The 13,385-nt window shown below is 35.0% G+C and overlaps 1 protein-coding gene across 2 annotated transcripts in view; it reads left to right on the top strand.

Moving 5' to 3' along the window:
* Positions 1–372: 372 nt before the first annotated feature.
* Positions 373–13,385, top strand: part of LOC150094118 (uncharacterized) — a 434,551-nt gene continuing 421,538 nt past the window's right edge. For both annotated transcript variants that reach the window (XM_090411797.1, XM_090411798.1), the window contains exon 1: positions 373–854. In XM_090411797.1, coding sequence (XP_090267923.1) covers positions 455–854 — 400 coding nt within the window. In that variant the 5' untranslated portion in view covers positions 373–454. The remainder of the gene's footprint in view (positions 855–13,385) is intronic.

Genomic DNA, 13,385 nt, shown 5'->3' with positions numbered 1-13,385 from the left:
GTGTATATAAAGCGTTTGCAGCTGCTGTTTATATATATATATATATATATATATGTGTGTGTGTGTGTGTGTGTGTGTGTGTGTGTGTGTGTGTGTGTGTGTGTGTGTGTGTGTATGTGTGTTATTTTTTTATTTCAGTTAAAGTCACGTCTTTATATAAGTTCTTATCGAAATCTTTTTTCCTTTTTTTTTCAAAGGAAGTTGATTAAATATCAAATATTAGTGATCGTACGCGGGAATTACTGCCATCTTTAGATAAATTTTGTAACTAAAGGATTATTTTGGTTTTTGTAGTCAATAGATGTCGCTGTTGTCTCCAATATGTTATGAGAGCACACGTGCAAGCGAAGTCAAAACGTAAAGAAGGCGGGATTCTTATCTGTTTGGTACCGAGATAAAGTTTGTGGCGAATAAACTGCTGGTGTAATTGTTCAGTATTGTGTATGATAATCAAATGGAAAATACTTATGTACAAGAAAGTGACTGTCATGGTCGTCCTAGTACGCCACGTGAAACAGATAACGGTGACGAACGAAAGAGCCCGTCCACTGCAACAAGTGGTGTTAATGCTACTCGTAACCCTAAATGCGCACGATGTCGCAATCATGGGAAGCGGGTTGCTGTCAAAGGCCATAGAAGGTACTGTAAGTATAGATTTTGTGTTTGTACGAAATGCATACTTATTGCAGAAAGACAAAGAGTTATGGCAATGCAAGTACGACTTCGCAGAGATCAAGCCCAGGACGAAGCGATGGGCATATCCCCAGCCGATGATGATGCTTCAGCTGTTCCAGGAACTCAGACAAGTCCTGTTCAGTCATCACCTCTAGTTTCAGCTTTTAGAGCTACAAATAGTAAGTACTATATCTTCTAGAGCTGCATGAGTGTCCTTACGTTATTTATTTGCTATTAAAATTTATTATACTCATCCTTAAGCGAGGCTCCAATCAGCACAATATTTTGTATATTATCTGATAGATTTATGTGTAAAAAAAGTACTTAGGCTTCAGTTTTTATACTTATGACAACTATACTCAGGCGGATAGTTAGAAATTATTTTATGTAAATTTTTACCTGAATCAAGACGATATTATCTCTGCCATGCTCAAACTAAGAAGTCTCTTGTATATATGTATGAATGAATCATATGAATATGAATCAGCAGGTGAAATTGAGGGATTTATTTAGCCACCGCATAGACAATATTATTTTCCTGTTTTGGGGACAATAAGAAATTCAAAACGGTTTTCCTGAGTATTTGTGTTTTGGTGAAAGATCTATCAATAGTACTGTGTAATATTAGCCGGCAAAGGTTGGTCGATTGGTAGAGCCTCTGCTACTAATGGCTCAGTTAAGTAAGTTTGAACGCGGTTAGTAGTTGGAAGGGGTTCCAATCGTTCGATGCTGTTGGCACCCTCGACGAGTCTTTGGACTTCCTGGAGGTGTCAAATAATAATATTAAACTGTTCAAATTAAACATATTTGAAAGTTGAGCATAAAAAAATGTATTGTTTAATACTGACCATATACAAATATTTTAACATTCTTTGCCTACCATTTTTGCTAGACAGATTGCTAGCGAAACTGGTAGGTAAAGACTGTTAAAAGATTTGTATATGGCCAGTATTAAACAATACTTTTTTTATGCTTAACTGTGTAATCTTGTGAAAGCCAGGAAGTATTTTACTTCCTGGCTTTCACAATAAAATACTTCAGCAACATTTCTAAGGCTATTGGTATAAGATACCAGTATCAATTTTTTTTAATATTATTTTTCATTTTTATTTATTATTTATTTTTATCATTTTACCCACGTACGCCATTAATTTTTCTCCCTCTGATTTATTAAACTGTTCAAATTAAACATATTTGAAAGTTAAGCATAAAAAAATGTATTGTTTAATACTGACCATATACAAATATTTTAACATTCTTTGCCTACCATTTTTGTAGCTGATTGACATTCAAAAAATGCAAGTAGAAAGAAAGAAGGGATCGGTGAAGAAAAGAAAGCTAAACCTGATATTCCTGAGTCTGAGATAGAAACGCCAGATGCAGTAGAATATAAATTGGGGGCAAAATTCTACTTTCTATACCTTTTTAACCTCATCGCCTGGTTTCTTATAAAGTTCACATAGTCCAGGTTATTGTAAAATAAATAGTAACTGTCCCAAAACTCATGCCACCGAGCGGCAAAATTGCTTGTTATTTCAACTTCTCAGCGAATTTCATGTCGGAGATTGGTGATATTGAAATGTTATGGAGCCATCATACCTGCCGATCTCTTTAAAAGTTGTTTACGTCAAGCTTCCTTGTATGTTTATATTATATCGCTACTAACAATTCTTGATGTCTGATGGCGTAACTGTATATTAGTGCCACTTGTTTATAAACATAGAGGTGCATGAAAACTGACAGTCCAAATAAAGTAGAAATTCACGTAAATTTATTAATGTTAGTGTCCAACAGAAATGAGAAATGTTTTAAGAGGGGACTAAACACACTCGCGTATTGATGTGAATGAACATTGAACTGCACGTCGACGGCAACTAGTTGCGCACGTAGGCGTCTGTTTGTGTATGTGTGTGTGTACGTACATAACGCACCCGCGGACGCTCGCGTACACACACACAACATACACACAATCCCAATATACCAAAGTTAAAAAAGGCATAGATAGCTATTATGTATATATGTACGGTTACCTGATATTTATATAAGTATTCGCGAATGTAAACATGTAATGCCGTCAGTTCACATTAGGTGGTTGCCGCAGGCGTACGTGACTAGGATCGTGCGAGACGTAATACGAGTTAATGCCGCGTTGACAGTCTTCCTGTTCTCGTCAACCAGCCGACCTGAGAAGAGGTCAGGAAAGTTAAAGGACAGCCCGAGGAATAAAACTGAGGCTCGTTCCCCAACTTTTGGCGTGATTTGGTTCGATGACGTATCCAATTTATTTATACGTCACACAGATAACCGTTTTCTTATGTAAATCCATAAGAAAACGTGTGTGTGTGAGAGAGAGAGAGAGAGCCCAGTCTCGCACATGTATACGTCGAGGAAGGTGGCCAAACGAACTTCGATATTATGGATTGTTTCACGGGACATTGCTGCACACTTGAGGGTAAAGAAATAGCGGCGCTCGGCACAAGTCGCTGATGGCTCGTAGCCGCGTAAGAAAGGCATTCTGAAGGCCGAACACCGCACTCCTCCGCGACCGTGATAGGCGAGCAGTTAATCTGGAATGCGAAGATACAGAATGGAGTAACGGTAGACACGTTGCGTGCAGAATACAATGAGTAGTCGCGTTAGTGCCGTCGACAACAAATTACGTACCGACCGTAAGGGCTGCGTACATGATTGGGTAGCATCGGACAAGCCCCTCTCCTCTATACTCTTTTGTTTTTCTTCATTATTAGTATTATATCAATTAGTTACATAAAATACTGCGTGTCCGCCTGTTAAAACTTCTTATGCATACAACAGATCCAGTGGCTTAGCAAAATAGATCGATGTTTTTGTCATTGCGCTCCTTCCTGTCTGGAAGTATACGATTTCGGGATCCCATCGCACCATGAATGAGTCTAGTGAGGAACACTTTAGTTATTCTTCCCCCCCCCCCCCCCCCACACACACACCAGACATCGGTATTTGCAGCGATCACCCTCAGTTATAGTGTAAATCCCAAAACAGAAAGAAATAAAAGGATGACTTATGGACCGGGGACTTATTTATTTAAAAAATATTATTAATAAAAATTAACCTATTTACGGATGGAAGTAATGGTAATATTTCTTTATGAATTTAAGCCTAACTTTCGATATGTCGCAAACATATTGACCTTAGTACGTTAATGTGTCTTTCTCTCGCTTTCTTTAATATCTTTCCATGTCCTGGTTCAAACACAAACCTCTTGAAGACTCATACCGAAATATCGTTATTACTTCAGGTATAGACACAATGTAATAATATAGTCGCATTATATTTCTGTCTAAGGTTTGCGTTCTTTCCAGCAACTTTGGGTACATCGTGTCGATTTTCAAAGAGGTGGATGTATTTTGTTATTTTGATGGCTTAATATTTTTGGAATGAGAACGTTCTTAGTAAGAACATTACTTAGTGCCCTGTGCAAATGAATGGCCATGTTTTGATGTTCTTTGACACTTATTTGACCTAATACGCAGTTGAGAGCGAGCACAACAGAGGATGAACCTTATATGTGTAATAAAATTGATGTGATTTTCCCACTTTTCTCAAAACCATCAAGTCATCAGGTTTGGCTGATGCGCAACTTTTCCCACAGTGAAAATTTGCAAATAATCTTTACACGCTAGAAATTGTTAATTCTTGACCACAAAGAAGATTAATGAAAATTAAGTATTATTTAGATATTGGTCAAGTATAGGTGAATAACTAATTTAATTACCAACTAGTTTTGCCGAGTTAGCGTTTAGCTTGTAATTTTCGTTTCTTTGCTTTCCTGATCGTACCCTGATGAAGACGACAGCACAAGCCGGCGAAACTAGTTGGTAATTAAAATAGTTATTCACCTACACTTGACCAATATCTAAATAATACTTAATTTTCATTAATCTTTACACACTGTTGAGAAGGGATGCAAAACTACAAGATCAAAATGGCTGGTAATTTAAAGTCTTGATGGTTCCAGGCACAGTTAAAATAAAATTAAACTGCTGCAGACTTGGAATATCATAACACAGCTCAGTTACCTGTTAATTTTCTTTGCACTGTGATAAATATTTTATCGAATTTTTCATTGCAAAATGAACACAGAATATTGCCAATATTCTTTTTTAAGATGTAATGATTGTTTTGCCCAAATAATTAAACAAAATGAAGCTGTAACTATAATTCCGGCCAAGTGAATATACTTGCTTTGTTACCATCTACATGTTACCAAAGCCCACGTTACCATGATAGACATCTGAAAATTTTGGTGGTATATGATTTTCATCGCTTAGTGCTATGCTACCAACTTACGTATTTCGTGCCTTAAAATGGTACGCAAAAAAAAAAATGACAATTTCGGCTTGTGTGTTTCTAACCCTGACCTACTTGTAGTACCAATATGCCTGACTTTTCCCAAAATTCCTAAATAGGAGTCATATCTTAACTTTATTTTCAAGTAAATTCTCTGTAAATGGCAATGTCTAATTTTCCTCCTCGACTTAAGTAACACTTTGGAAGAATAATCTGCTGAGCAACAAACAAGAACAGAGTTACAAATCAAGTTTTGCAAGAAGATTATTCTCAGAATGTAGCACTTAACATTTTGGCAACTTATCAGTTCGTCTCCACAGGCTGACTCTGAAAGAGCATTTCTGTTTTAAAATAAGAGTTGCTTGCTTGCTTCACTTCGTTGTACTGTTTTTGACTTCTGATCAGAAATCTCTTGGCCGTTTTAATGTATTTTTGTTTCCCACAGTACTCAACAAAGGTTTAGTTATTTCCTTAACTAAATGTTTTTGTACCAATTCGTTTAGTCAATCGTCTCTCATTTTAAGCTTGGTTTCCAGCAGTGATCATTTGATCCACAACAGTGTTAACAATTGTATTGCTTAATATCTTTTAAGCAATTAAAAGATGTTTATTAAAAATATCTTAATATTTTCCTCCTTTCTCGCCGAGTTGAAAATTCTTCTTCTTCTATTGTCTTAGTAATCTTCTTTTGTCTCAAAATCCTTTAATAAAATTGTCTTGATCACGTTTGCCTTGAATTTTCACCTTGACTATACTTTTGTTTTTCATGCTTCTCTCTCTCTTGTTTGGTTAAGCCTTTATCCCATGAGGAATATTACATTTCCTTATTGACGACCCCCTGAAGGAATAGCATTCCGATTTTATAATCGGAATGTCACCACTTTAACTGGCTACTGGATTTCCTGATTCCTTCTTCTGCTGCATTTATACTTGGTTTTGCACTCGCTCGCAATATTCTTTCTATCATATAGTTTTGCACTATCCACTATGCTGTTCCTTAACACCAGTACTTGGTAAGAGATATTATTATTATTATTTAAGCTATCCACTGGTCTGGATTGTCTTTCAGTGGCGTATTGTGAGTTCTTAGATTTGGTTAACCGTTTTACAGAATGCTTCAACGCTGCAATCATATAATATTATAATTTCTTTAAAAAAATAATAATAAATTACAGTTGAGCCCATTTATCCTTTATCAGAAGATTTTCATCGCCTAGCGCGAGACTATCGCCTTGCTATAGAGACCCTGAATTAGCTTGAAAAATATTTCGAGTTTTGTTTCTAATGCATGGTTCCAGGCTTATCTCTCTCTCTCTCTCTCTCTCTCTCTCTCTCTCTCTCTCTCTCTCTCTCTCTCTCTCTCTCTCTCTGATACCAATTAAAATCTTGGACGATTTTGAGATTATCATCAAATGTATATTCATAAACTAAAGGTTACATAATTCGAAAACTCTTGTACAGAAGATCAAGCATAATATTTTTTCTTGCTACTTTAAAAAATAAATATATAATTATTTGGTTCTAGATTATTACTCATGACATGCTGAATATATAATCTATCAAAAAAGTTCTTCCTGGTTATGCGATTCTTCGTTTTCCTAGTTAGCAGTATTCATTTTTCTACCTCCTTAATTATTGCAGTTGGAATTTGTTGTAGAGTGATAGCACTAGATGAACTCTTGGAAGTATTTCGTGTACTTTATCGTGGGTATCTATATACAAGTATATATTTAATAAACAAAAAGAGACATAACTATCTTTTATTTTTATTTTTTTTTAATTAATTCAGGATGACGTATATAGAAGAATATTGAAGTGCTGAAACAAATCTTTAGCTTATTTGAGATAAGGATCCCAAAACTTAGACTTAAAAATTTATGACAAAGTGAACCGGAATTAATGAATAAATTCGTGTTATTTTATCAGATAATGCACATTTATTATTATTATTATTAAAAAGAGAAAAACTGAAGGTAGGTATATTCATAACTTATATAGCTTCTTGCACCAGTATAGATTCACGTTCATTCAAATTCGTGGATTGTATTCAGAAATACAAATGTATGAAATTTTTAAGGCCTGTATAGTCCTGTGAAAATGCCATTTTCATCCATAGCGCTAGATGTCTGAAGAAAGACTATTTTTGAAGTTCGATTCTAAGCCGCGACTAGAACTTTTTCTAAGCCTTTCTTCGAACGGACGGTGTCGAGTTAGTTCTACTCTAACACGGACAAGTAGGGTTTTTTTTCGGAAATTTTGGATTAAAAAACTCGGGAAAACTCCCGAAAATTGACCACAGGACACACTCATATATCAGACGGTAATATATATATATATATATAGTGTTAGGGACCACGAGATGGCAGCAGTTGCCTGCTGCAACATCTCCCAGAGGTCAATTAAAATTATTAATAGTGATTAACTAAGGATGGAAATTGGCTTTCCACAAGTTAGGGCTAAATGGCCTCGTCTACTTCCTTTAGAATAAAAGGCGTTAACGGATCTATAATTTATGAAAATTTTGAATTCCGAGAGAAAAATCTTTTACGAGCTTATTTCGTGGTTCCATTGTTATAAGCCACTGTCCTGTTGGTCGAGTGGTTAGCGCTTCCGTTCTCCAACCAATAGGCTGCTGATTCGAATCTCACCGTGAGTGGACATGGATGTTTGTGATTGTCTTTAGGTGGTAGAGGCGAGCTTCATCACCCGGTGGTTGACCACTATCCCGCTTAATGGAGGCCTGAAGTGGCTTGAAAAAGTCTCTAAAGCAGGGTTTCTGTATACACGTAAAATATAAAAAAATATATATATAAAATTAATAGAAAAAATCCTTTGCCTTTATCCCATCCATGGTACTAATGTACTGTAGGTTTACAGCCTTTCGTGGTCTATTTAGGTATTTATGGTTAGGAGCTTGTCAGGTTGTGGGTCTTACGACTCTGTAAGTACCAGGAGTGATTATATATTATTATACTATTGGGCAAATTGTTTTGTGACATTAAAGAGAGAAGATTAGGCTATGAAATTATTTTGGACGACATTTTCTGCAGGAGATAATCTGTATAAAGTTGCGATCCAGTCTAAATACGAATACCCACAGTTTAAGCTGAAATATTACATCACATTTCATATGACAGCACTGAAAAACCGATATTTCTTTCAGATTTTCAACACTAGTGTAATACTGTTTTGTGTTGATGAAAATAAATGCTGCGTAATCTGAGATAAGATGGATGTACTATGCTTCTCAGTTGCACTTGAAAGGAAAAACGGTGCACTCATCGATTCACTGCATGCTTAATTTTTGTTGAAAAAGACCTAGAAAATATACCTCAGATGTTTGTAGGTGTGTAATATCGAGAAGGCCCCTTCTCGATATTCCACACTTTTTTTTAAAAAAAATTAATTACAAGGTAGAAGCTCCAAGGAATGCCTAGACTATCATTTTGAGAGTATTGCTTTCAAAATAAAATGCTTTCATTCCTTTTACATTTGTCCTTTAATTATTTTAAAGTATATTAAAAACAAACTTCCCTTCTCCAGATTTTTTTTTAAATAAAGGAACATATTTAATACATTTGCTTACAAAGTTACCTAATTATCATTTTTATATTTTATGCGATTTCCACACCGTAAAATTATCTGAAGTTATCACGTTGCACTTTGTGATTTAAAAAAGTATGCGAAGGAGAAAAAAAAGAGAGAGACGCAATTGTAAGTCCTAATCAATTGAGGCGTTCGCATTAATGTTAGCGCAACCTTCTGCTTCCTTTTATCTCTCGGTTAACACTTCATCGGATATTCAATAACATGTACCAAGTTTGATTAAGCCTTTTTTCTTCTTTTTTTTTTTTTTTTTGATATTCGGAAAGAATGAAAAATTTAGATGCGGTTATGTATATTTTGGTCGTCTTATAACTTTTTTTTCGTCATAAGTTTGCTTTGTGTGGTAATTCCATTCAAGTATATACGCAAGTTAGGCCACACTTTTTCGCTTGTTGACACTGAGGCTAGAATTTACCAGTCTTTCGTTCCACTTCTGCCCCCTCCCTTCCTAACATACTGCGAAAGGAATTTTTATAAAATACTGCTATTTTAAGTACAAGTATTTATTGAATAAAAGTAAATATAGCAGTAACAAATGTTAATATTATGAATATCCTTTGGATTGTTGATGTCCATCTTTTAATGTTTTGTGCACAATCTATTGTAGTTCTGTATACTCAACTCTTACTCAGTATTCGCGATTTCTTTAAACAGATTATACTACCGCTCAATACATTTTTATCATCAGATGGATTCGCCTAAATCTCTGAGATTTTGTTTACCATAAAACGACACTTTTTTTTTTTTTTTTTGAAGTTTCGCTATCTTGGCATCTTTTGATTAAATACGAGCAAAAATTTCCGTGAGCAAACTATTTTAAGTTTGGTAATTATCATTTCATTTGAAAACTATTTGCATTTAAAGTACCTGCAATGTTGATTGGGCATTCTGTATTTTTTGGAACTCTGTATCCTTTCGCACACCATCGTAAATATTAGATTATTATATCTTTAATTGCTGATATCACACAGCATAAATTCTCAGAATATGGTTGACTCTACGTACTACTGCAGAAACAAATGAACAGATAATTTGGCAACTTCAGTCATCTTTGCCACACTGCAGAATTCCTCATCATATGTTTTGCGCAATGGGGTGGGCAAAGAAAGGAAACACATTTTATCAGTACCGTTTCAATGTTATTTCTTGTTACTTTTAGGTTAATCTATAAGCAACTGTCAGTTTAAGAAACATTATGAAATAGTTGCCATTAATGTTCATCATTAGTGGCAATGCATATCATTAATAACGAACATTCCACGAACCCCCCCCCCCCCAAGTTGATATCTAAGACTATTATAATCACCTGCCTTATAATTCCACATACGTTCCCATCTCTTTGATACTCCTGCATGTCTATTCATCTTCGAAGTCAAAACCACATGGTCACTCTCTCCAACTGGTGGGAGAGATGTCATCTGAGTTATTATCAACTCTTCTGATGCTATGACCAAATCCCAAAACTCTTGAACCTCTTCCCCCCCCCCTCCGGCACACATGTCACATGTAACATTTTATGACACTGTCCACTTATATATTAGCTTTGAAGCACATTCATCATCTTTCCTTCCTGCACTTCACCTATGTATGCAGAATTTAAGTATCCATCATTTCTCGAATATTCAAGACAGTTAAGTTTTGTAGTGCTTGAAAAGGCCTATGATATGGTACCAAGAGAAAAACTTTTCAGCATGCAACAGTATATGGTGTAAATGGGATATTAATATCCAGAAATACATAATCAACATTTGAAGTGTAATCAAATTTAGAATTGAAGAATATGTATGAAGCTGGTCTGATGTAATGTCAGGCGTGAGAAAGGCTGCATGTTATCTCCAATGTTATTCATTATCTATATGGATCACATTATGAAGGAAAGAGGCAGTTGATGATATCTTTATGTTATTTATCTCAACTTAATTTTATGCAAATGACGATGTTATACTCTTAAGTAAACCAATCCATTAAAAGTTTGCTGGATTCCTTAACGAGATTCAATGACTACTGTAACAAATTTGGCATGAAAATCAGTACTAAAAAAGACAAATTAGAAATCGGCATTAGCATTGATTCAAACTTCAGCTGCATCCTGAATAGGAAACCTATAGAACAAGTAAAATATTTAAGGTGTTACACTTTTTAGTGAAGATAAATGAAATATAGAAATATTTGAAAGCAATACTGGTATGATAGGGGCGTCAACTAATAAATTTATATGAAATTAGTCAAAACACTAAACTAGTTGTATTACAAAACAGTGCTCAAGCCAGTTTTAACTTATGGATCTGAGAGCTGGATTAAAAGTAGTTGATCAGTGACTAGAAGATTTGAGATTCTGAGAAAAATTAAGGGCATGAATAGACGACTTCATTGGTAGAATCATTAAAAACGAAGATACCAGGAAAGAACTTCACATTGTTAACATTCAGGAATAGCTGAACAGAGCTAATCTCAGGTAGCATGGTCACTTAAACAGAATGGGAGAGGGAAAAAAGGGTAGCAAAAACGGGATGTTTCATCATGCAAAGATGACAAGAAAATACATAGAGAAAAACCAAGATCTGGGTGAATTACTGCAGTTAGAAATGTCTTAGAAGATCAAAATATAGGATCTCGCAATAATGAGTCCTGATAGACTAATATGAAAGTAAGTTGTCAGTAGAAAGTTATTAATAACGTAAGCTTTTCTGGTTGTACTATCATAACATCTTGTACACCCTTTGTACATATGAGGTTTTGTTGATGGTCATATAACTTACTCAGAAGAAAAGGCAGCAGTTTATATACATTGTAAAAATAAGTAACCAATGAAATATTTATTATAAATATAATACAGTATATTTGTAATATATTATGTTTATAATATCTAATATATCTTGAATGGACCTGGTTAATATCAACATCGCGCTACACTCAAGGCTATGGGTTCAAATTCTACTGCAGAATGGAAGTCTGGGAATGTTTTCAGGGCGCAGATGAATTTCATCTCGCAGTGAGAGACCACCGTTCATATTGTGAGCCGGAAGTAGTTAGAAAAAGTTCCATATTTGGGTTCTAGAACAGGATTCCCTGATTATCTAATTCTCAGTCTTTTCTGTGCTATATGCTACATGAACATCCCTAAGAATATACTTTAATATACTATATTAATACTCCTAATAATTATTTGGTTCTTAGAAATGCTAGTATAGCACTGGTTTAGCACTTTTCGAGGGTTCACATAAAATATAATATGCGAATATGCTTGCATTTTGCTTATCTGCAGATGAGAGAAGGAAGTGATGTCATCTATTTATTGATTTTATGTACAGTTTAATTTAGAAGTTAATGAAACATGTTAGTGCCGTTTACGAATAAATTGCATATGATTAATATCAGTATATGCATTTAATTAATACTGTTTCAGCGACCCTGAATTTCTTAATTGGAGGTCACACTGACCCACTGATGATGTGAGTTCAAATCATTTCCTGTTTCATAAATGTAGGTGGTTATTCGAGCAATGCAAGACCTTGTCGAATAAAGAAAAGGAATGGAGTTACCTTCATCAGAAACAAAACTGGACAGGATTTTAAGTTAATGAGAGATTATTAATGTATTAGGAGGATGAGTATGGAAAGAAGCGCAAACTTGGTCACTTTGGCATTAATAAAACCCGAAGAGAGCAAAACATCCACGGCACGCTGTGGAAACTGATAACTAGTTGCAAAGGGCAGAAGACAGACCATTCGATAGTGGTTAAGTAAGGAGGCATGTATGCCAGATTCGATCAAATTCCGTGGAGCAACCATACAGTTTTTCAAACTTTTCCATTGATTGTCCAAAAGTGGACAAGGTTGGTTGAGGAGAACTGCTGCGGAACAGGAATGACAGAATTCCATATTGGTGATCACCAATTATTTGGTGGACTATAGAAAGTAGTGTGGAAGTTGGTACTTGATTGTCTCCATTGTTTTCGAGAGGTGAAGATAAGGGACGGTAGTCTGTTGGCTGGCTTTCAGTTCCTCTTTAGGAACGGACTGAATATAGGCTTGTTTTATGCTGTAGGTAGATGCCCAAAGAATGCGATGACAACTTTCACATAAAGCGATATAATAAAGTGAGTGTTTAATTCTGGAGTGCAGTACATACTGTAATGTTAAACAACTTATTGTATGTTTAAAATGTTTACTTTTTCGTATTTATTTTAAATCACTGAAAATAAATTAATTTTAACAATACCAGTATTTTAATTAAACGATTCAAGTAATTAGGTTTATAATGAAAATGTCCCTATGCCATTTTTTATATTAATACATTCCTCTCCTCCCCTTCCTCTCTAAGGGATAATAATCTGTCCATGCTTGCAATAATATATATGTTGCGTGATAGGACGCTTCGTTCGTTGTTTTCTGGATAAACTGTCATTCAAACTTCTTGAGTGAAAGGATTGAATAACTTGTTTTTACTTATTTAGATTGGTCTCTAAATGGCTTCAGTTTATCAGACAATTTTATTTGGTAAATGGTCAAGTATTGTGGGAATGTAGCTCTTAACATTGGTTTCATAATAATAGTAAATAAATAATAATAAAAATCCGAAACGTAGTTCTTTGATCACCGAAAAACAGTTTTTGTAGGTTTAATAATCAAAGTTAAAATTAGCGCCAGAAATCATCCTCAATTAACACAAAAATACGTTTGCAAAGTGGCGTGGAGTGGGGGTTGTCTACTATAATACAGAGTAGTGGCTTCCTGCAATAACTTATGCATTCTAATTTCCTCTTACAAAAGAAT

The sequence above is a fragment of the Typopeltis vanoorti genome, chromosome 22 (assembly GCF_054136105.1).
Source record: "Typopeltis vanoorti isolate ZY-2024b chromosome 22, IOZ_Tvanoo_1.0, whole genome shotgun sequence".
In the NCBI taxonomy this organism is placed as follows: Eukaryota; Metazoa; Arthropoda; class Arachnida; order Uropygi; family Thelyphonidae; genus Typopeltis; species Typopeltis vanoorti.
Note: the sequence above shows the minus strand (reverse complement) of the source record. Positions and strands in the feature narration are given on the sequence as shown.